Genomic DNA, 25,570 nt, shown 5'->3' with positions numbered 1-25,570 from the left:
CTTTCCCTCATATAGAACCTTGTTCATGCATGGAAATTTCCGGCCAGTAACCTGCCGCCCACCAAATTCTTGTACCACCCCGTGCCAAGGACACGCTCTCAGTCGGCCGACCTGATGTTATGTCTTCGACACGAAGAAAAATACAGTCCTTCGATAAGGGCCAGCCCGAGCCGGTTCTCTCCAAGCGAACAACACCTTATAACTAAAACATTACATTTGATCTAAAAGCGTCTCAAGCAGCCGAGGCAGAAAGAAAGATGGAGTCTCTCCTGTTCGAGGCCCACAAGGCCCGAAGTAAGCATAACTCTATCAGGAATATACTAGTAACCTTCCAAAAGGACAAAATAATACTACTACTAAGGAATCTATCCCCTAACATAAGCTTATAGGCCCTAGAATAAAGAAAAGAGTAGGGAATTATATCAAGCACCTTGTAAATAGGCCAGATCTAGGGCTCTAATCCCTCTATTAGGATGATAGTAGGCTAAAGTCACCTTCACTCAAAAAGGGGAACCAAAACCTGGTCAGAACAGTAAGCAAACACTAAAATGTGTGTTTGCATCAACTGAAATCATTCTGACACTGGTACAGATTGCTGTAGTGAGAGAATGAGCACTGGCTCAGAGTAAGAGCATAATTGTCGTTACCCCAGGCTCAACGTAAGAGGCCGTTACAAAAGCTAGCATTCCAAATGCTAAAGCTTTACATCCAAGATGGATTCAATGGGCTAACACCCTCACTGCAACAGATGTAGATAACAGATTTGACTCTACATTACAGAAACAAGCATTCTTACAGTACGAACAAGAATATCCTCTGCCGAATGAAATTATACCTCAGGATCAGTATAAATGTGTCATTTGCACCAATGGATCTGCCCAGCCGGCCGTAGGAACATACACTTCTGTAAAAAGGTTTCATGCATGACGGAAGGTTCCGTGCAGGGAAAACACACACTCATAGGGACTGTACAACGCAGCTGGCGGAACTGAAGGCCCTGATAATGGTAAAACAAAAATATAGATCGCAAATTCCCCTCACTTATTGTGTGTAATTAATTTTACTGTGTCCAGTCTTATAATGAATATCTTCACTCTGGGGCCCAAAATGGATTTCGAGATTCTAAGGTTTGCACAATAATACACAAAATGCTTTGGAAACAGGAGGCAAAGCTGAAAGAAAAGGCTTGTCACAGACTCACGTTATCCACACATTGAGTCATCAGCTTGTCTGCTTCCACAATTTCTGAGGTGTTGAAGTTGTCATGTTTAGAGGTTGCCGGAAACCATTCACTTCCTGGTGAGGTTAAGTAGGCTTATGGTGGCACTGTGAGTTAGCTGGTCCATAGGCCAACATATCCGGCGGGGTGTGCAGAATCAGACTTGGGACCAAGTCTTTAGTTTATGTTGTCCAAACAATGTGCAGATCCTGCGGATTAGTAGAAACTACACAACAGAGGTTCATGCAGGAAATAGCAAGTATATTACTGGAAAATGGAAACATCATGGTATCAAAAAACTTCTAGATCCCTCTGAACCACGCAGACGAGAGGATTGTGTAGATACAGTGCATCACAAAAGACAAATAATAGGTAAGAGAATGGCATTAATTTAGGCGGGAGTGACCAGGGCTTATGGTGAGCCATTAAATCTGAATGGCCTGGTCTTGCAAATTCTAGCCTCTTATCCAGTCACATTGAAATTGATAAAGAGCTAAATATGTAATAGAATAAGACATCATTTCTTAACCGCTAGGATTATTACTTTTGTTCTCTCATTGTAGCATTCCACAATTTTCTCTTATGTTGTATTACAAGAATTGATTAACCATATGAAGATAATCCCAACCCCACCCAAACATCCTCACTTCTGGCTCTGCTTCTGTGATTGGTGACAGACACCGTGCAGGACATCTGTTAGATCCCATCTTTTCCAACCTCAATAACATTGAGACGCAGTCTGCCCAGCCTTTGCCTTGGTCTGATCACTTTCTGGTTAAATTTAATCTTCAGGTTGACATATCAAATAATGACAACTCACCTTTACCCACTCAGTTCATAAGGAAATGGAAACAACTTGATATTGACAGTCTCAATGCCCTACTGGAAAAACATCGCCCTTGCACTAAGCCTACTGTCTAACAGCTCTCCTCCACAGTACAAAACTGGCTTCTTTCAGCCATTGATTCCATTCTACCTAAAACCAAGTTAAAACAAAACACCCACCGCTCTCCTGCACCATGGTTCGATGATATTTTACAAAATGAAAAAACTAAATGTAAGAATCTCGAACGTCTATGGAGGAGGTTTTACTCACCTGCAGATAAGGAAAAATATAAAATTCAGCTAACAGCTTACCAAAAACAATGTAGCAAAGTCAAAGCAGAATTCATCTGCACGAAAATCACAAATGCTTTAGATCCCTCTAAAACACTTTTCAAGTTAGTTAAAGAGCTGGCGGGCTCCAATACGTCTCAACTTCCACCTGAGTTAAACAAAACGCAATGTGACTTGTTAGCCAACTTCTTTATTAATAAAGTTGATAAAATCCACCAAGATATCAACAACGCTTCCAATGAACATGACTTCACTCCTGAAGCTACCTCCAATTGTTCATCACTTACTTCTGGTAATACCATAGGTATTACTGATTGCCCTTCCCTGGCTGATACATCTTGTGCCACACTAGATAGTTGGCCCCTGCTGAATCCTGATGTGGTTCGAGGGCTGCTAAAAACCATCAAATCGGGCTCCCCTAGAGACCCACTGCCATGTTCAATCTTAAAACAACTTAGCAGTAACGTTTTAACTACTGTTACTGATCTTCTTAATACGTCGCTACTGGAGCAATCCGTACCCAGTGAATGGAAGCATGCGATGATTCATCCACTCTTAAAGAAAGCTGGCGCAGACCCCAACTTGCCAGCTAACTTCCGTCCAATATCATTGCTACCCACCTTTGCAAAGTTATTGGAGAAGCATGTTCATCGGTGCCTTACAGATTTCATCACCACTCATGATCTGTTACCATCTCACCAGTCAGGATTTCGTGCAGGTTTTTCTACAGAGTCTACATTGCTAGGGGTGACCGAAAACATCCGTCGCATGGTGGATAAGGGCGAAACAGTAGCACTTGTGCTACTCGACCTCAGCGCGGCATTCGACACCGTGTCTCATGCGGTCCTCGCCCAGACTCTCCACTCCCTAGGCATCCGCGGGGCAGCTCTTAATTGGATCAGATCACTACTAGATAACCGAACGTTTCAGGTATTCTCGCAAACTGCGTGTTCTGATACAAGAACATTCAAACACGGAGTACCTCAGGGGTCCATTCTTAGCCCGTTGCTTTTTAATATTTATATGAGTCCCCTGTCCAAGATTGTGGAAGACACTGGGCTTTTAATGTTTTCTTACACTGATGACTCTCAGCTGCTTTTTTCGCTATCAGCGGCAGATTCTGACAATTCTTCTTCCCTACAACTCGGACTTAGTAAAATCGCTGGATGGATGCAGAAAAACTTCCTAAAACTGAACGGCGAGAAAACCGAGTTAATCGTGTTGGGCAAAAACAAAGAACTCTGGGGACCCCAACATTGGCCAACTGAAATGGGTACCACGCAGGCTCGCAACCTGGGAGTCATTATTGACGACTCACTCAGTCTACACCAGCAAGCAGTAAAAACTTCATCTACCTGCTTCGCCATATTGAAATGGCTCAAAAAGATCTGTTGGATGTTACCTGAAAACACCAAGAAAACAGTTGTCAACGCCCTAATTACATCCAGATTAGACTATGGCGTTGCTCTGTACCTGGGGGCAAATAAAGCTACTGTCCGCAGGTTGCAGTCAGTACAGAATGCAGCAGCCAGACTACTCTGGAAAATTCCCATCACTACTCCAACTACCAAATACATTAGGAAACTACACTGGTTAAAAATTGAAAATCGGGTTAAATTCAAATCCCTATGTTTCATGCACAAGATTTCCACCAATACCGCTCCAAAATACTTGCAAAGAATGATCCGCCCCTACCGTCCCTCCAGATCTCTTCGTTCCTCCACGGCAAATAATGTCGAAATCCCAAAGATCAAGCTGTCACGCATGGGTGGCAAGTCCTTTTCATTCCTAGGACCCACACTTTGGAATTCAATGCCACACACATTGCGGTCTGAACCAAGCTACATCAAATTCAGGAAAGCCCTAAAAACATGGCTATTCAACATCTAATTCCTGTAACCGCATTGACACTGGGATCTGTTGCGCCGGGAAACCCTTTGTTGGGTAGCTGTGCGCCATACAAATGCAAACAAATAAATAAATAAATAAATATAGGCCTAGCTCGGAATGGTATAAGCCTGTTCAACACCAGTATACAGCCTTCGTGGGTGACTGGATGTTAATGAAAACTCTTTATACTAATGAGAGTTTGGCTGTAGTACCTGCCATTGACTTGTTTGTCATTTCAGAAGAAGGATATTAAGAAAACATTATCAAGGGTGACTTAAGGGATGACAGGCTAAGAAAGTAATTATGAGTTACATTTTGCCTGTAGTGTCTCAAGAAATGGCCAGGGTTATATAGGCTATGAAGGAAGTTGCTCATATAGGCTATGAAGGAAGATGGTCATATAGGCTATGAAGGAAGTTTGCGGCACACTGAATTAAAATATCAACCTATTATGTTAGACCTTGTCTTGTAAAGTGAACATAAATGACTAGGGGCTAGATGTAGGTAGGAAAGATTTACCGATTTTAAATTACCGAATTTTACCGATTCGGTAATTTAAAATCGGTAAATCTATGGGTCCGACATGTAGGTATTCCAGATGTGGTATTCCGAATCGGATGAATTCGGGCTTTGAAGCCCATAGGAATGAATGGGCATTACCGATTCGGTATTTACCGAATCGGTAAATACCGATTCAAACAAGGGTGCAGGGGGTGTCACTTTGACACCCTCTGGCACCCCCAAAACAGGCACGGGTGCCATGTGGCAGGCAGACCTGCCCTAAGGGCAGGTCTGCCTGTCACATGGCATAGGTGTGCATGCACTGAACATGCAGACACCACTATGTCTTGTGCAGGCGTGCACTGTTCAAACTTGCTCAGGTGCAACAAATTTTTGTTTTTTAACACTCTTTCAAATTATATATCTCAGTGCAAACATATACAATGACATCTTCGTGAATTCCATTTGACCAAATATCGTTATAAAGAAAAAAGAACAATTTCAACATACTAAGAATTCATGATATATTTACTGTGATTTATAACAGTGTATGATTTTTTTCAATTCATCTCAACTTTTTTCGGCATATTCAAAATTGATTTTCATTGAGAATACGATTCAAATGTTCAAAACATAATATCTAACTAATGCAAACACAAGACAGCAATTCCATCTGAACTTGCGACGACTCCCAATGCATTTCGATGCCTCAGCATCTTCGTCAGGGGAATTACTGTGTAAAAAAATATATATTAATTGAAAAACGTAACCATGTGTCCTTATGTTATTACATATCATTTTAAATGCATGTCTTATATATACAAGTACATATTATGCCTCTCTTTTCAAAATCAAATACATTCTCTTACTATAACCAAACATACCAGCTGCCCAAGCAACGATGCACCAGTTCCTACTGTGGTTAACCCTATACATGCCATCAAGTCCGGATTAGTGCTATCAACGTGCATATCACATGCATAAAAAATACTAAATGAAAAAGTAAATAAACGTACCCACAAATCGGGTACTGTTTATGTCCAAATTCCATGAAATGAGCGATTATTCCTGCAACCAAAAAAGGAGCTAACATGAGTCTGTCTATCCGTGAGATCCTCAGATATCTTACATCAACACAGCAGCATTCTCTACTTACTTCCTGATTTCTACGGGTTGGACTCAAGCCTTCTATTTTCACTGTTCTACCTGTGTAAACGAGAGGCGGACTTTACTAAATATGTATAAATATTCACGTTTCTCAAAAGGCATCGCAATCCGGTCATTGTGTTCATGCTTGCCCTGTAACATAACAGTGGTGTCTGCATGTTCAGTTATTTTAGAAGACCTGACAGGGGCTAGTCAGGTAGCAGGTCTGCACCAATGCGTTGAATAAGAAATTGAATTCAAGTTTTACAAACTGTGGTGTGCAGGTTACATACATAACTATTTTAATATAGGTGTGCATGCACACATGTGCATGCACACCGGAATCGGTATTTTACCATCAAATTGGATTTGATGGTAAAATACCGATTCGTTAAGGCTCCTGGGACTCTGAAGAGTCCCAGCTACATATGGGTGGCTCCGAATCGGTAAATTTACTGATTACTTATTTTACCGAATCGGTAAAATTACCGAATCGGAAATTTTACCGATTCGGTAAAATAATGCCCCCTACATACCATTCGCCTATTTACCGATCGGTAACGGCCGAAAATACCGATTTTCGGCCGTTACCGACCGACCTACATCGGGCCCCAAATGATTACAGTTTTAAAGGTTTTAGTCTATGATCTCGTAAAATTCTTTGAATATTGCATTGATTCATGCCTATCTTTAGTATTTGTTTTTCCAATTCTTTTTATTCTTTATAGTGGCACAGAGAGAATTAGAGCAGAAGATACTTTAGGTACCATTTCACTGTTTCAAAGTGATACAGATGCATTGAAATGATCATCTTGGTATTAGTTTAGTGATACAACAAGGTACTGTAAGTTATCCTACAGAGATATAAGTAGAGAAACAGTCGGAGACAAGTATTTGCATCGTGCCCCTTTCTTAATGCCTAATTTCTTATCTTTCTAGCACGTATATTTGTACATAAGCTTAGTTATTGCCAACCGCACATGTATGGTTACAGCAGTAATTCTGAAGATCCCTGAATATATCTACGTTTCTCAAATCATTGAAAAAATGTTGAATATTTCCCACTATTCACTTAAGTGACTTTGCACATGGCCGCTCGCAGCCTTTGGGGAACATTCCTGTTCACATCGGACAATTTTAAAGATCCATTTTTCCTTGCTGGTTACCTTCGCTGCTCCTGAACAGGAGGACAGGGGAGCAAAGCAGACGCTGCCGGGGTCGGGACTGCGAGAGCCAGGGTGCACAGCGCTTGAAGATCCCAGCGCACCTGGTGTCTCTTCCCGCCCCCAGCCCTCCGCCCTGATTGCTCATACACCGGCTATTTAAGGCTCGCGGCCCCCGCTCCGCGGGTGCCGCTCGCAGCCTTTGGGGAACATTCCTGTTCACATCGGACAATTTTAAAGATCCATTTTTCCTTGCTGGTTACCTTCGCTGCTCCTGAACAGGAGGACAGGGGAACAAAGCAGACGCTGCCGGGGTCGGGACTGCGAGAGCCAGGGTGCACAGCGCTTGAAGATCCCAGCGCACCTGGTGTCTCTTCCCGCCCCCAACCCTCCTATTTACGCACATGAAAGGAACTCGTTTGAATTAGCGTTGATGTAATAGCAATACTTTTCATTAGGACGTCAGAGGAATGAGCCATACATAATACATTGCATGCACTTGGTCAGGGGATAAACCAAAAGCACAGAAAACGATGAGACTATTTTTTAGCATGCACATCAAACACTAACTGCACGGCTTGTCTCCTCAGCTTCGGAATCCCGCACGACGGACAAGGGAATGACTGCGAAGTTAATGGAAGACATCCGTACATCATGTCCCGCCAGCTCCACTACGACACGTCACCACTCACCTGGTCGCACTGCAGCAAGGAATACATCACGCGCTTCTTGGAGTGAGTACATCTATCCTAAACATTATTTTGAGCACTGATGATATGATGAAAAACGATGAAATTAATATAGACTCTCTCCCACGTAAACAACATAATGCGTCAATTATAAGTAGGTTACATAATTACAAGCGCTGCCAAAACCTCTGTTTGTACAGGAATTGTAAACTGTGTGAAGTTCGCCTAATATTCACAGTATTTCGGAGCTACATATCGACAGGTCAAACCTATAGATATATAGATATATAGGGCCTCATTTATGAGAAATGACGCATCGCTGCGTGAAAGCAGCGATGCGTCACTTCTCAGTGCGCACTCCTTGTGACATTCCTGATGCGTCATATTTAATGTATGACGCATCATGTCGCAAGGAGTTACGGATACGTCAGTATTTCTGACGTATCTGTAAGCTCAAAAGTGACGCATTGCTGGAGTGTGTCACAAAAGTGACGCAACTCCAGCAATGCGTCCTTTCACATGGGGCAAGCCCCATGTGAAAGGGCCTGCGTCAGTCTTACGCCTGCTGTATGTCAGGCGCAAGATTTTGACGCAACGTCGTCCTAAAAGTGACGCAGTGAAATCTCCCAGATTTCACTGTGTCACTTCTACAACCCTTCCTTGCGTCAATACGCCCCCCTTGCATACATTGGGCCTCATTTAAGAGGCCGTGCGTCACTTTTACGCCACCGGTGCGTCACTTTAAATATGACGCATCAGGAATGTCGCAAGGAGTGCGCACTGAGAAGTGACGCATCGCTGCTTTCACGCAGCGATGCGTCATTTCTCATAAATGAGGCCCATTATACCTGGCGCAGGTATAATGTGGCGCAGGGGTTTACAGAGTGACGCATCTACGTAGATGCGTCACTTTGTAAGTATAGCGCAACAAGGCGCATTTTTTACGCCACTGGTGCGTCACAAAAAGTGACGCACCGGCGGCCTAAAAGTGACGCACGGCCTCTTAAATGAGGCCCTTAATGCTGGGTTAATGTCTGGCCTTGCGGATTTTGAGGAGGTAGAAAGAACCGAAATCTGCACTAATTATCACACCTGTAACATATGGTATAGGATTTTATTGGATGTGATACTAATCTGCAACACCTCTGGAGCACTCCTATCTAGACCGAGAGGTCCTCATTTCAAACGAAGGGATAGTCGCTATGTTTAGTTATTTGGATTTGTGACTGGAGTTCTCACCCTCAGGGTGTGCAGGCGCAATCCTTTTGCAAACACAGCTTTTCATAGAGAGCAGAATAACAAGTTGTGCGATAATTATCCCATCCTCACAGTTTTCCTATATTACATTTCGGCAGGTCAAAACTGTTGAAAGTAATCAGGGGAAAATCCCATAAAAAAGGAAAGAAATGCAGAATTCAGTGTTTTAAATATATAAAGGTATAACCAGGTGATATCCTTTCACTTTTATTTGTTTGTGAACATAGTGGCCTCAGTCTGTTTCTTCTCTTTATTTGCCCGACCCTTTACCACCTGGCTGTTCACCGAGTGCAATAATTGTGAGAGTTTATCGTTCTCTTCTCGCCCCAGTCATAGACTAGCTCTAAGTTCATCTCTTGTCACGAGATCACCCTTGACACATAAATCACCCTACGTTGGTTGGTTATGTTGGTTCCATCAAGTGAAGCCTGGGTACAGTATTCCCGGCATGACATATTTCTTGTACATTATTGTTGTCTTTGGGGAGGGTATGCCACTCTGCTTCTTGAAGGACTACTTGATCACTTATTTCTGATACAGAAGAAGAATCATGTCAAGGTGGAACCGTACCCACCTGGAGACACCATGCTGCAGCCTACCTTATCATCGTAAGCAGAAAGTCAAGTCAGTCTAATCTTTCTGTAGGAAGGAAGTGGGGTTTATGCTCACATGTGGAGTGTGACATAAACAGATTGGAGCTGATGTTGAGTGATAGGGAGGTGAAATCCTGCCCCATATTTGCATTACTATGAGCTATTAAATGCCCCAATGCTGGCGAGCAGCTCCTGGTCTGTGTCACCACTCTGCTTTCCATAGTATGCATGTTTGATAAGACCAGAATATAATGCTTTGATGGGAAAAAAGCTGTGGATGGAGTAGGGGTGACACTACGTGAAGTTGCTGTGCACAGGTTGTCAATGTGGATGTTGCATTTCTCTAATCGTGTTCCAAACCAAGCTGATTCAAAGCTATGTCAACTCCCAGCTAACATCTTATCTAGGAAAGAGCCTCCTACTTAATGGTGTCCAGTCAGGTTTTAGACCATTTTAGATCACTGACACTGCCCTCTTTGCTGTAGCTGAGGATATTAGAGCCATCATCTCAGCGGCCTTGATCCTATTGCACCTCGCTGCAGCTTAAAATATGGTTGCCCATCCTGTGCTTATAGATAGGTTAGTGAGTAATGGGGTCTCTGGTTTGGCTTTGATCATTTCTTTCAGAAAGATCTAATTGTGTGGTTTTATCTCCTTTTCATCACTTGACTTTAGTCTCCCCTTCGGGTGCCACAAGGATCTTCCTTGAGCCCTACGTTATTGAATGTACATATGGCCCGACTTGCAGCTCTGATGAGATAGTTTGGTTTCTCCTGCATGGCATACATGAATGATACCAAAGTTGTCATCTCATTCGCTGACATTCTGGGCAAAACTGAGATTAATTTCTCCACTTGTAAGCTGGGTACTTTTAATTAGTGATTCAAAGTTTTTTTAAGCTCAATGCAGAGAAAACCAAAATACCCCTAAAACCATCAGCTAGTGTTTTAAGTGATGGTCCGAAGAATTTGGTCCCTTACCCTCTTCCCAATTCTGTGCCAGATATCTGAATGTGTTGTTTGGCACTGATCTTTCGTTTGCAGCACAAATCACTCTGGTAGTATCTATGTATTTTGCCTTGCTTTGAGCAATCTACAAAATTCTTCCATATTTGCCTAGCTCTGTGTAAAGATGAGGCGGAGGCAGGAACTGCAGTTTAGAGATTTATTCAAGAGAAGAGAGCCGTCCAGCATCAAGGAGAGACAGGGCAGCTGCAACTGCCAAACAGAGAACATTGGAGGAGAATGCACAGTACATGAAGAACCCACAGGTGACATCATGAAGTTCCAACAGGTATTGCATAATACAGATCACCACACACCTCCCCCCTTTCTAAAAGAAAAACAAGGTGAAACAACAATGAATGATGAATCAAATATAGTCACGAAATCTGTTGGGTCTAACAGTCAACCTTGAGCTTTTCCTTAAACCATTGTCAATTGGGACATTGGGGGTAGGAACAGTTGCACGTGAAGCACGAGAGGGATCTCTGGCAACGCGAGAAGTGCTCCACCAATTACCATTAGACAATTTGACAGCATTTTTGCGAACTTCCACAACTTGTTGGGAATCAAGAAACTTGGAAAGACCTTTCTTAACAGTGACAGGATTTTTAATCCTGACCCAATCACCAGCATGAATACTGTGGAAAGACCTCTTGCGATGTTCCACGTCACAAGGCAGAGAGTTGGAAGATTTTTTGTTGGCACAATCCCATGCCACTTCCAAATCACAACCTTTGTGGAGACTTTTGACCATCCAAAAGGGAAGAGCTTGAGAAGAGGCTTTCCTTCCTCTCATCAATTCAAAAGGGGAAAAGCCTGTAGCAACATGTGGAGAAATTCTATAAGACCATACAAGATCTTTTACAGCCTGGAAAATACAGCTATTGGATTTGAAGGCGGCCTGCACACATTCAACAATAACTCTATTGAACCTCTCGGTTTTGCCATTGCTCTGAGGGTGATACAAGGGAGTTCTGGTATGTTTGATACAACAATTATTCAAGAAAACACTCATTTCCTTAGAGATAAACTGAACCCCATTGTCGGTGAGAATTTCTTCCGGACAACCCTCCCTCAGAAAAATTTTGGTCAGGCAATCAATAACACTCTTTGAATTGGGAACATTGATAGGTTCAACCTCGACCCACCTAGAGAGGTGATCGACGAGGACCAAGAAGTACTTGGAAGTGTTGGGAAGAACATGGAATGGACCCAGAAAGACCAGGCCGATTTTTTGCCAAGCCCTGCTGGGTGGGGGAACGACAGAATCACAAACACCTTCCAAAATAAGGACTTTATCGCTGGTGTTACAGCGTGTGCAAAGTTTGACAGCATCCACAATTTGATTGTCCATTCTTGGCCACCAGAAATTCGATCTGACATTTCTTTTAGTAATGGTGGCACCTAGATGTCCAGAATGAGCATCAGCAATAATCCTTTCCCGATAAACAGAGGGAGGGATAAATTTATTGCCCCTAACAATTTTGCCACTTTCCAAGGAAAGTTCGGAATTGATTTTCCAATAAATCTGGAGTTCAGGAGAAAGAGATTTTTCCTTGGGCCAACCTTTCTGAATGAAGGAGACAACATCCCTAAGTACAGCATCGTTCTCAACAGCATTAACCCAATCATTCTCAGCGAAAGAAATGGAAATTTGTTAAATGTTGGCCACAAAACACTCTTCAATCTCTGTTTCCCACTCATTTTCGTTAGGTTCTTGTATAGGTAACCTGGAAAGACAGTCAGCACGTTTGTTCTTGCCCCCAGGAATGTAGATAACTTTGAAGTTGAATTCTAACAGTTTGGTGGAGAGTCTAGCCAACCGTGCGGTTGTGCGCTTGACGTTTCTGCCGGATAGAATGTCGACGAGAGGTCGATGATCGGTTTGAAGAACAAATGGTCTGCCCCATAAGTAAGATTTAAACTTTTCAACACTCCAAGCACAGGCCAGCAGTTCCTTTTCAATAACAGAATATTTTCGCTCGACAGGGCGGAGAGTCCTGGAGGCAAACCCCACAGTAAATTCTTTACCATAGGCCAATTGTGAGAGAACAGCTCCTAGGCCATATTCACAGGCGTCAACGGTGACAAAAGTTTCTCTGTTCCCATTGAAAGGTTGAAGAGCAGGAGCTTTAGTGATGTGTTCTTTGATGAGCTGGAAACCTTTTTCACACTCATCAGACCAGCTGAAGGTGGCACCTTTTTTGAGTAGAAGTCTAAAACATTCAGTGGTCTTGGCGTAGTCTCTCATGAATTTGGAGTAGAACTCACAGAGGCCGAGAAAGGACAGAAGCTGTTCTTTGTTAGAAGGGGCAGGGGCCTCAATGATACTCTTGACTAGACCTGGCCTGGGCTTAATACCACATTCAGAAATGGTATGACCAAGGTATTCTACCTCTCTGGTTTTGAATACACATTTACTCTTTTGTAGGGTTACACCTCTTTTTTCCAAGATGTTGAAAACTTGGTCAATGACCAAGTTATGTTCGTGTTCAGTTTGAGTGAAGATAAGAATGTCATCCTGGAAAACGACAACATTAGAGAGTTCCTCAAACATTTCAGACATAATACGCTGGAAAACAGCGGCGGCAGACGCCAACCCAAAGGGTAGACGACGAAACTGAAAAACTCCATCAGGAGTTACAAAAGCAGTGAGATGTCGAGAGAGCGGATGTAACTCAATCTGGTGGTAGGCTGCTTTTAAATCAAGTTTGGAAAACCAAGTGGATGAGCCCACTTTAGCTATCAAATCCTCAATGCGAGGAAAGCCATCGACCCAGATAGCTTCATTGAGACTGCGTAAATCCACACACATCCTAAGATCGCCAGACCTTTTCCTGGCAAGAACAATAGGAGAAAGCCATAATGTGGATTCTACTTTTTCAATGATTTCTTGCTCGCATAATGACTTAAGATGTTTGGACAAATCTTCTCTAATACTAAGTGGAACGTTCCTAAGCTTGTGTTTAACTGGGGAAACACCATCTTTGACCTTGATAAAGTGTTGGAAATTGGTGATCTTGCCCAAACGATCTTCAAAGATTTTTCCATATTTGTGCTCCCAGAATTCACTATTAAAAATGTTGCAAACAGGGGTAGAAGATGCAGGAGAAGAGAGATTGCACCCTTCAATGAATACAGGGTTGGGTAAACCAGGTTTAATGGTGACACCAAATTCTGCCTGATGTATAAGCCCTAGAACATTGATACCACGTTTGGCAACATAGACCTTCCCCTTGATGGATTTGCTAAAGATGGAGATTTCGGCCAAGAAATAACCTAAAAGGTTGATTCTGCTTCCTTCAAAGGCCACAGAGAGAACATCAGGAGGAAGTAAACATTTATTTTGCCAAAGGTGAGAATATTTCTCATAGGAAACAATGGTGATGCGAGCACCGGTGTCCACCAGTAGTAGGATATGGTGATTGTCAATAGTGGCATCAACTTCAGGATCAGGGACAAGAAAAGTACGGCTGATAGTGTCATTGTCTTTCACTACAACAACATATTCCTGATTGGTCACATCACATTCAGAATGTTCAGTTGAAAGCTCAAGGGGATTTGAATCTTGAAAGGAATCATTTTCACACATGACACTACGTACATTACCTCTTCTACCTCTCATGCAGACCCTTGAAAAATGACCATTTTTCCCACATTGAGTGCATTGTTGATTGGCAGCAGGACAATTTTTAAAATTGGAAGCATGGTAAGAGGAGCCACATCTATAACAGAAAGTACTTTGGCTGAATTGTCTATTAGGCATGAAAGGTCTTCTAAAACTGGTGTTTCCCATTCTTTTGAAATAGCCACGAGAGTCACGAGAAATGGAAATGGGAGACTTGGTGGGAAAAGGCACCTTAGTGGAAACAGCACCAGAGATGGAAGTATTGGAAAGAGAAACCTCTAATTGTTTGGAATCTTCTAAGGATGTTTCAATACTTTTGGCTATATCAATAGCCTTGTCAAGAGAAGGATCTTTGCAGGATAAGAGTTTCCCTTGGATTTGTTTGCAAGAGCACCGAGCAACAAGCTGGTCTCTGATAAGTTGAGAGGTGAAATTGTCAAATTCACATTTAGACGCAAGTATTTTTAAGGCAGTAACAAAGGTATCAATGCTTTCTTCGGGTTTTTGAGCTCTAGTAAGAAATTTATAACGGTGTACAACCATATTCTTAGTTTTAACAAAATACTTGTCTAATTTAGCTATAGCTATTTCAAATTCATCGGGAGTTTCGCCAGTAGGTGGAACATAGACCGGTAAATGGTCAAAAACGTTTGGCCCCTCTACACCAAGATGATAATACATTAGACTTTTTTTTCTTTCTGCACGGTATCTAAGACCATCAATTGCCCCTAGGTAGGCCATAAAGGATCTCAACCAAAGTTTCCATTCGAGAGGAGGATCTCCAGGAGTCTGAAGAAAAGGAGCAGGAGGAGATACATTTTGCATTGTGAGATCTTCTATTTTTCCTTTGGGGAGAAGGATTTAAATAGAAGAAAAAAAAAATGATAGGAAAAAGAGAAAAAAGAAAAGAAAAAATAAATTGTTGTAAATATGGCAGATTAGATGTGTTGGTCTTTTGTTAGGAGTAAAATGCGTGCAGATCAGTGTGTGGAAAAAAGAAGTGTGCAACAGTTGTGCACGTCAACGTGTGGAGAAACTGCGTGTAGTAGCTGTGCACGTCAGCGTGTAGAGAAGAATGCGTGCAGCAGCTGTGCACGTCAGCGTGTAGAGAAGAATGCGTGCAGCAGCTGTGCACGTCAGCATGTAGATACTGAATACTCCGGCGCGTTAATGTGGAAAATCAGGCTGAGATATGGCTGTGCGCATCAGCGCGAGAATGTGGATTTGCTTCTTTGTCGAATTATTTAGCTGTGTGCTTGAACCATGCACGTCAGCGTAGTAAAATGTTTAAAGCTGTGCGCATCAGCGTAGAGAAATATTTAAAGCTGTGCGCATCAGCGTGCGTCGGCTGTGTGGATTGAAGCCGATGAAGTATTTAAAACTGTGCGCGTCGGTGTAGAGAGATATTTAAAGCTGTGCGCATCAGCGTGCGTCGGCTGTGTGGATAAGCTGTGTGGATTGAAGCCGATGAAGAAACAGCTGACGAGGTCAAGATAACGCAGACAGGAATGAAATAGACGCGAAGCCTTTATGACGTAGATGACGTGGTGACAGGCGCTGGGCGTCTTGCTGGTTGCTGAGGAAACGCGTGCTGGCGCTGAGCGTCTTGCTGGTTGCCAAGGAGACAAAAAGCGTGATGACGCTGAATGGAAGAGTTCCACTACATCATCATTCTGTAGCGGAGCTCGAAGGTGGCGGAACAAGTAGCGAAGGAATACGCAGCGCTGGTGAGGAGCAGCGAAGACACAGACAGCACTTGGTAGAACTTGACCTTTGACGGTGAAGGCACAGGCAGCGCAAGTAAAACGTAGCGCTAGTAGAAAGAAGAGTTGGTAGCGCGAGACAGAATATAAAAGTTAACAGTGCGCTAGGAGGTGAGCTGTGAAAGCTTGATTGATGCGCAGAACAAGGCAAATGGTAGAAAAGAGTCTGTTGGCTGCGACGGCTCTCTAAAATGAGACGTGAGGGTAATATTGAAAAAAAAAGTACTCACAAGGAAGTAGATCGTAGATATGGAAAATGTTCAAGAGTCCAAACCGTTTAGCTAGGAGTTAGTTTGTGAGTAGATCCGACAGCTGAGGAACAGCTGACCATCCTCAGTCGCCAATGTAAAGATGAGGCGGAGGCAGGAACTGCAGTTTAGAGATTTATTCAAGAGAAGAGAGCCGTCCAGCATCAAGGAGAGACAGGGCAGCTGCAACTGCCAAACAGAGAACATTGGAGGAGAATGCACAGTACATGAAGAACCCACAGGTGACATCATGAAGTTCCAACAGGTATTGCATAATACAGATCACCACACTCTGCTTGCAAAACTATGGTCCAGGCCCTCTTTCTTCTCGCCTGGACTATGCCACTGTTTTATATTTAGGTCTGCCAGCTCACCCTCTTGACAGTCTTCAAATAGTACAGAATGTGGCAGCTCATACCATTCTTAATCTCTCGTTCTCAGAACTTTGGTTACATTTTTACTTCCTACACTTCACTAGCTACCTACCTGGCATAAGTGTGTTTTAGGGCATTGTGCCTGGCTTTCAAAGCCATACATATTATCAGCCCTGCTTATTTGTCTTAAAAAATTGATTTTTGTCTACCTTAATGTACTCTCCCATTCTTCTCAAGCCAGATTTCTCCAGGTACACAGATTTAGGCAGCATCGCATCAGGAAGCGTTCTTTCTTTTATCACTCCTTGCCTGTTACCTTGATGTGAGCATCTGATTGCTCATCTTTTAGAAAGACTTTGAAAACCTGTATTTTCCAACAGCAGTAATGTGCCCACTTACTTGATGAGTTCTCAGCACCAGGGCACTCCTTTTTAGGGGTAATAGGGTGCTTTAGAAGTATTAATCATTTATTCATAACTGGAGACTGCAATCCGTGGTCCTTATGGTGGTCATCTATCATCATGTCTATGGCAAACCATTGCTACAATTGACATTTTCGAATGTTATCAACAATAGCAAAGGATTGTTTTGAATTCTTGGTAATTTGCTTAGACCCCTGTTATTTTCCCGCATAAGGTATTCATGCCAAATTTGAGTACTTTTCGCGCAACATCCTGAGGATTCTAAGGTTATACAGGGTCTGTGGATTTCCCTGGAGTGAACCAAGAAACTAGCCAAAATACTGTTAAATGTATTTATTTTTTTTAAATGGGAAAAAAGTGCTGCAGAAGAAAGCGTCTGTTTTCTTTCCCTGCAAATTGTATCAACAAAGAGTTTTTAGTGGTAAAATCACCATCTTCCTAGCTTTCAAGAACAGGCAGACTTTCTTCAGAAAACCAACATTTTCTGCATAGTTTTGTCATTTTACTGGGACATAGCCTATTTTTTCTATTTATTGTTCTTTCATCCTCCTTTCGGTTAATGGTATAAATGGATGTGAAAGCAATATTGGATTCTGGAAAGCTATTCATGTCCAATAAGTAGAAAACATTATAAATCCAGCAAGGGGGCATTTGTGTAGATCTTTCAAGGTTTTCCTATCACAACAAACAGTTGAAATAAATAAATATTGAAATTGAGTTGAGAAAAACAGCCAATTGTGCCAACATTTTCACCAGTAACTTCTTGTAAGCAGGGACAATTTTTGAAAGCAATATACCATTACATCTGTTGGACCTTTCTGGTTACAAGGATATATAGCATTTGTAGGTTCAACAAGAACCCGAGTTACACAGAGCCAATAACTTAGATGCGCTTTGCAATGCTTTTTCATTATGAACAAGGGTATATAGCAATTAATTTGGCAAAATATAAAGAGTGAAAAATAGGTATCAAGGAAACCAATGTATTTCCTAAATGGGAGCAAAATATAGAGTTTACAAGGAGTGGTTGTTTGCACATCTCCATAATTTTTGGGTACCCGTACTAGCATGTGAATTAGAGGACATTTTTCAAAATGACTTCTTTTTTACACATTGTATTACATTTTTAAGGCAGAAATGCATTGAAAGTCAATCGGTAATAACAATTGTTCTACTATTCTCTTTTCCCCCAAGTCTCTCAATAATGAATTTACCTTACTTGTTTGGGTAAGCCTAGTGCTGGTGAAAAGAAACGGTCCAAAACGCAACATGGACCTATTGTATTTTTACAGTGAAAACTGACCTTTTTTCGCAATGCGCCTAACTGTGGATTTTTGACCCTAACTCAGCCAGCACCTAGGGAAATGCAGTAAGCCTGTACTCCCAGGAGAATTCAGCATGGGGTGACCTGTGTGGCTCTCACCATGTTCTGTTATCCAGAATCCCTTGCAAACCTCAAAATTTGTCAAACAAAATACATTTTCGTCACATTTCTGTAATGGAATGTTCTGAAACCTGCAGGGAGCCACAAACTTCCACCCACCCATTATTTGCACACATCTCCTGATAGAAATGGTACCTCACTTGTGTGGGTAGGCCTAGTACCCATGAGAGGAAACGGTCACATCACATTTTTCCAGTGAAAACTGACCCTTTTCTCGTAATGTGCCTACCTGTGGATTTTGGACTCTAGCAGGGCCCCCACCTAGGGAAACCTAGCAAACTTGTAAATGTTTTAGAACTTGACACCCAGGGAAATGCAGGACGGGGTTAATTGTGTGCTCTCACCAGGTTCGGTTACCCAGAATTCCTTGCAAACCTCAAACTTTGTAATAAAAAAAACAAATTTTCCACATATTTCTGTGATGGAGGGTTCTGGAATCTGCGGGGAGTCACAAACGTCCACCCATTCAGCATTTTCCAAAGTATCCAGATAAAAATTGTACCTCACTTGTGTGAGTAGACCTAGTGCCTGTGACAGGAAACGGCCCAAAATGCAACATGGGCACATCCCATTTTTCCAGTGAAAAGTGACCCATTTGTGCCTAGCTATGGACTTTGGATCCTAGGTTAGCGGGCACCTAGGGAAACATAGAAAACCTTTACAATTTCAAAAACTAGACAATCAGGGGAGTCAAGGATGGAGTCACTTGTGTGGCTCCCATCAGGTTCTGTTATCCAGAATCCCTTCCAAACCTCAAACGTTGTCAAACAAAACACATTTTCCTCAATTTACTGTGTTGGAATGTTCTGTTATCTGTGGGGAGACAAAAACGTCCACCCACCCAGCATTCCCCCAAGCCTCCTGATAAAAATGGTACCTCACTTGTGTTGGCAGGCCTACTGCCTGCAACAGGAAACAGCCTAAAACGCAACATGGGAACACCACATTTTGCCAGAGAAAACAGACGCTTTTTTCACAATGTGCCTAGTTGTGGATTTTCGAACCTAGCTCAGCCGACACCTAGGGAAACTTAGTAACCATGTACATTTTTTAAAACAAAACACTCAAGGGAATCCAGGATTGAGTAAGTTTGTGTGGCTTCCACCAGGTTCTGTTACCCAGAATCCCTTGGAAACCTCAAACTTTGTCAAAGAAAACACATTTCCTCACATTTGTGTGATGGAAAGTTCTAGAATCTGTGGGGAGCCACAAACTTCCAACCACCTAACATTTCCCCAAGTCTCCTGATAATAATGGTACCTAATTTGTGTGGGTAGGCCTAGTGCCCACTACAGCAAACAGCCCAAAATGCAACGTGGGCACATCACATAAAATTGGACCCTTTTTTCGCAATGTGCCTAACTGTGGACTTTAAAGTGGAGCTCAGCCGACACCTGGGGAAACCTAGCAAAGTTGTACATTTTGTAAGACTAGACACCACGGGAAATCCAGGGAGGGGTGCTTTTTGTGCCCTCACCAGGTTCTTTTACCCAGAATCAAGAGTAAACCTAAAACTTTGTACAAACAAAACAAGAAATGCCTCCATGTTTGGATTCTGTGGGGAGCCACAAACTTCTACGCACCCAGCATTCCCCCAAGTCTCCTGGAAGATATGGTACTTCACTTGTGTGGGTAAGTGTTGTGGCCACAACAGGAAACTGATCAATACGCAATCTGGGCACATCACATTTTTCTAGTAAAAACTGACCCTTCTCTTCACATTGTGCCTAGCTGTGGATTATGGACCCTAGCTCAGCTAGCACCAATGGAAACCTAGCAAACCTATACATTTTTGAAAACTAGACACACTGGGTCGTCCAGGATGGGGGCATTTGTGTGGTTATTGCCAGGTTCTGTTATCCAGAATCCCTTGCAAATCTCAAACGTTGTAAAAAATTACACATTTTCTCAACTTTTCTGCTCCCATTCCTCACATTTGTGTGTGGGAAATTTGGGGGATACCTGCCTGACACACATTTCCTACCACCCAGCATTCCCCAAGGTCTTCTGATGAAAAAGGTAGATTGGATACATCAAAATTATCTATCACAAAATAATCTGATTTTGCAAGCGGTTTACCTGTTTTTTTGGTCCCGGGCTCGACGACCATCTAGGGAAGTCTACCAAATTCAGACAGTTCTGTGATGGAACATTCTGAAATGTGCAGCACACATGGAAAATGCAAAATGCCATGGTTTGTTTATGTACAGGAAGGGTTTAACTAAGAGGGACTGTCACTGTGGTTGTAATGAATACATCTATACACATTGAGAAGCCATAGGCCTATGTTATGATGGCAATTAGTTTCCAAATTGGTGTTGTTATGACAATAGTAGTGTTGCAGGAATGCTGAAAAAGGATTTCTCTTATTTAAGTATGTTGGAACTTCATCCATCAGAGAGGCATATTTATCACTGGGCCCCTTATCCATGAGGAAAAGGAATGAGAAAATGCCATGTTTCCTTGCAGTGGAAGTTTAATTTAGTTTATCAAGAATGAAGTAGACTAAGGTAGGGAGGAAGTGAGATGGATACAGAACATGAATCAAAGTAAAATACTTAAGCTTTGAGCAGGTCTCAATTTATGGCCCAAAAGATATGGTTGTTTGAGGGGAACTCATGCATTTTAGGGACGGATTGTTGAATAGTTTGAAGCTTTATTTGCCAATCCCTGAGGTGGAAAGATACTTTTACAATAGAAAGCAGATTGTGTTACTACATTTCGTATGTACTGAAGGGTTCAGAATTTGGATTTACCTTTACCAGATGATTGACCGACTGATGATGCACAAACTTAAAAAAAAAGAAAACATTGAAAAACTTTCAAGAATGTTTTGGTATAAAATAATATATTGCTTAAGGATTATCAATTTTGTCAACCGTACATGGAATTTAAACAATCGTATATTTATCTTGCTTGTTGGAGGAGGTATTGTGGCCATGCAATATGTACAGGTTTTCATGTATTGGGGAACAATTGATGCTGCAATCATGTAGAGAAATCATGGCCGGCTATGCTTCTTGCAGAAGTGCAAGTTATTACTTTTAAGGAAAACTGGCTTCATTTTTTTTTACAACTATGAGGAAAGGGATATGCTTGATATAGGGTTGGGCACGCTGTTGAAACTGAAGTAAAGGTTAAGCAAGAAAATGACAGTAATACTATGGAAGTTAGGTATACAGATCTGCATAGTGTGCTCCTGTATTAGGCACAAGAGTCACCTGTGTAAGTCAAAAGAGCCCCTAGCCTAATTTTTGTGTGCTGAATGAGACGAAAACTTGTCATTTTACTTACACGTGTAAGGCTTAAGTAGAGAGTGGTCTGAATTGACGTTGAGACATTTAGAGAATACCACTAGTTAAGTTGTATTACAGTTGGTCAGGCAGTCTAGATTTGGAAGATATCTGCATAGATGCAGATATTGGAAGAGTGGCAGTAGAAGTTTTGGAAAGTGGAAATCTGCTATATTTGCCATATTGACTATGGAGATAAATGTATGGAGATACATACCTGACCAGTCGAGGCATGTGCATGGTGAGGTACCTATTAAGGCTGGGAATGGGGAGATAACTAGGGTGTTAGCCTTCTGCTTAATCCTTGATTTTGCTGGCCTAACTCAGTTGTGCGGATACTTGGCCCACTGCTTGTCAACAGGCTGATGCTTGCCACACTTGCAGTTCCATCTTGAGCTCTTGCCACCTGTTCTGCCCCACTAGTGTCCCATTGGCCAGCTTGTCAGTTGGTTCTGCTAAGTCAACAGGTGCTACAATCGGTGCCCCTCCAGCTCCATTGACCTTCTTAGAGAAACTCAAAGTATATGCAAAACCCACCTCTCTATTTTCACAGGTTTCATCAGTAATTTGGGCAAACAGATATGGAGGAGGTGATGCTCATGGGAAGAAGTCCCAGGTCCTATCCCCCATTTAATCAATATTGTATCTCAGTTTCTCTTGTGTGCCTTTTAGATCCCTCACTGGAGGTTCTTTTCAGCATCTCAAGATTTCTTCCTGCCATTTCAGGAAAGTGAACCACTGTTCTTTTGGTGACTGGGTGTTGGGATTTTTTTAATGTAATTTCATTTTAAGTTTATTAGGCATGCAATATCAAATGCGCCTTCTTCTAGAAAAACACATATTTCTATCAACCTAAGTGCACTTGACAGAGTTCTTTATAAGTCTGCACATGTGTCTACCATTCAAGTTGTACATAATGTTATCTAGAGTCACTCTAGGTGGAAACATAGCGTCTGATTTAGAGTCCATCCACTTCTAAATCTTGTCTAGAGTCTTCTTAGTTTCTTTATTTGCCGTTTTTACATATTGTACCATCACTCTTTCCAAGGATGAAGGTTTAGCTAATCTTTCATCTATTGCCTCAGATCATCCCAATGGAGGGAGAGTTGAGGGTAAGATGGAAGGGGAGGGTCAACCTCTTTTTCCGGTCACCTTAGAGGAAGGATAAAATCCTCACTCAGGATTACTCTTACCTCCTTGCAAGGGTCGCTGAAACAGAATACCTCAATTATCTGTTGAGATTGTTAAGGCTTTAAGGGTGAGGGTGGTAGCTGGAGTTAGGATGGGCCAAACCCACCCCATTGTTATACTAAAAAAAGATATATTCCTGCCAAGCAGTGGGCTTTCTGGCCCCCAAAGGCACCTCCTGTCTGCCCCTGTGTGGAGTGGGAAAAAGACTGGTTTCTCCCTTTTGGGGTCACCTTGTGGCGATGCCAGAGTACAAAATTCACATCACTTTATTTTGCATCAAAGGCAAAAGGCCTAGTGTATTTGGGACAAGCCACCTACCTTCCCCCAGGAAGGCAGAAGTACATTATTGCCCCTTCTGGGGCAGGGTTATTGCTCGATGGTAGGGGTAGGCTGCACCTTCCTTTTGTTTGTTTTAGCTCTGTTTTGAAATTTGTGGTATTCAGCACATGACTGAACTCACTTTAGTTAAAAGTCTTTAGTATTCTAGTATTCACAATTAATTCAGGATATTTGTCTTTCTTCAGTAGGGAGTAGCTGTTGAAAATTACCCTCTTTTGCGTGGTATTCCCACATATATATTTGCCTACTTTTTGTTGAACTAATTTTTGCTGACCCTAGGACTCCGCACAATTTGCTCATGCTAACCAGTGGTAAAGGGATCTGGTGTCCTTTATAAAAAAATCTTAGAACTGACGTACCCTTGATTAGTACATTTAATTTACATGTCAGTCCTTAGTAAAGGTACCCCATTTACCCAGGGCCTGTAAAGAGAAAGCTAATAGGCGGCTGTACCACTCATGGTGCCAACCACTAAAGTAATTCTGTCAAGAATGTCTCCAGGCCTGCCACTTCAGCCTGATGGGCAGTTTTAAACTGCCATCTCCACCTGGCAAAATACACCTTTTTCTAGCCCTAAACCCCCCTTTTTAATGACTGTACATTATCTAAAAGTAGTGCATGTATATTTAATGTTTTACATGTACTGAGAATGAAAAATCTCCAAAGTCAATTTCTACTGTGGTAAGGCTGGCTCTCCCATAGGAAAACACGAGGTTAAAACATATAGTGCATAATTTCAATTTTAAAATAGCTAGAAAAATGATTCATGAACTAATTTAATAATTTAAAATTTAACTTAATTGTCAAGTCATATTTTATTTCAATATTTTGCTTTCCTGCTAGTGTCCAGCTGTAACCTCACCTCTAATGACTCATCAATGGTGAGATGTGTATTGCTCCCAGACAGTGGACAAAGTGTTCCGGATATGAGGAAGAGGTCTCCTCCATTGACAGGTTGCCCTGAAGGCTGTGTCTAGTCCCTCCTGAGCTTCGAAGGATACCTACCCTGTTACTGGCAGGTGGTACTAACACCTAGGCCTGTCCATCTTTTGTCTCTCTAGTCAGGCTGGCTTCAAATTCATAGGGAGGAGAGGAACTGACCAGAACTGGTTTAGGGGGTAGATAGGAGTTTCCCCTTTACCCATAAGTTGGTATTGGGCATAAATGTGGACCCCAAAGACCTCTTCTCGGAACACTCCGGTACTTGTGAAGAATCAGAAAAAGGACAACCCAACTGTCTGAACGCTCAAGAAAGACCTACTTGCCTTGAACCCGAGACCCATAAGTGACTTCAAGGGTCAGTTGGCTGATGTCCTGTTTGAGCTACGAAGGCCCAAAAACCTTCTATCAGCTTATCTCTCTGCAACCGCCCAGCTGAGAAGTTCCATCTGAACCTTCCCTGGTCCCTGCTTCTGCCCTATACTGGAATGAATCCTAACTCCCAAGTCATGCCGACAGGTCCTGAGCCCATAGCTGTTTTAAGGTTCTACTCCTCCTGTTCCTAAACTCCAAGTAATGAGACTTAGAAACTTTTGTCAACTTTCTGCCTAGAGTACTGATGAAGACCGGATTCACTGTCGGAGCTGTAGCCATTGAGTCACAAGTAGGCTATAGCTTGCTGGTTTGCCCTGCTGATGATCTGACATTTCTAAGTCCGAACGTAGAGGGCTTCATTGGCACTGACTCTGAGCAGCATCCGATGGACGATGGGCGCAGACTCCCGGCTGTGCCTGATCTGAGCTTTCCCTTCTTCATCAACCACGGCACCCGGACCCCGCTACTCAGAAACCCGCCATCATCAAGTCCCACTTTTGGATTACACTTGCCCCGCTGATGACACGTCGACATGCACATAAAAGTTTCTTAGTCAGATGGTAAAATTTCTACCCAGTATCTCACTTGCGGTCCATTGCAGTTGGCCTCAAGTTTTGGCTATGACCAGGTCTAGTATGATCAGATAACTGCACCTTTTTGGCACTTTGTTAAATTCAAACTTAATTCATATCTCTAGTTCTACTTATTGGAGGTTTGGTGTTTTGGTGTCATATGATTTATTAAAATATTCACTATTTTTGGAAATTGGTTTGGAATTCTTCTTGTGTTTTTGTTTCACTTTGTTACTGTTTGGGTACTGCATAAACACTTCACACACCACACGGTTAAACACGTTTAGCTAGTGACTTTTTCTCATCCCCTTAACTAATACTCTAAATTCATAATTTAACCCTTTAAATTTGGGAATTCTGGCAATGCTGCTCAAAGTCTTATCATTTTTTTCTACCACATGAGC

General features: G+C 42.2%; 1 protein-coding gene across 1 annotated transcript in view; it reads left to right on the top strand.

Annotated features, from left to right (window-relative positions):
* The window catches only part of LOC147726376 (A disintegrin and metalloproteinase with thrombospondin motifs 12-like), a 428,493-nt gene that overhangs the window by 52,643 nt on the left and 350,280 nt on the right, over window positions 1–25,570 (top strand). The window contains exon 3 of the mRNA XM_086962924.1: window positions 7,626–7,769. Coding sequence (XP_086819050.1) covers window positions 7,626–7,769 — 144 coding nt within the window. The remainder of the gene's footprint in view (window positions 1–7,625; window positions 7,770–25,570) is intronic.

This window comes from Lissotriton vulgaris, chromosome 3_1 (genome assembly GCF_964263255.1).
Source record: "Lissotriton vulgaris chromosome 3_1, aLisVul1.2, whole genome shotgun sequence".
NCBI classification, from domain to species: domain Eukaryota; kingdom Metazoa; phylum Chordata; class Amphibia; order Caudata; family Salamandridae; genus Lissotriton; species Lissotriton vulgaris.
This window is presented reverse-complemented; position numbering and strand designations above follow the sequence as displayed.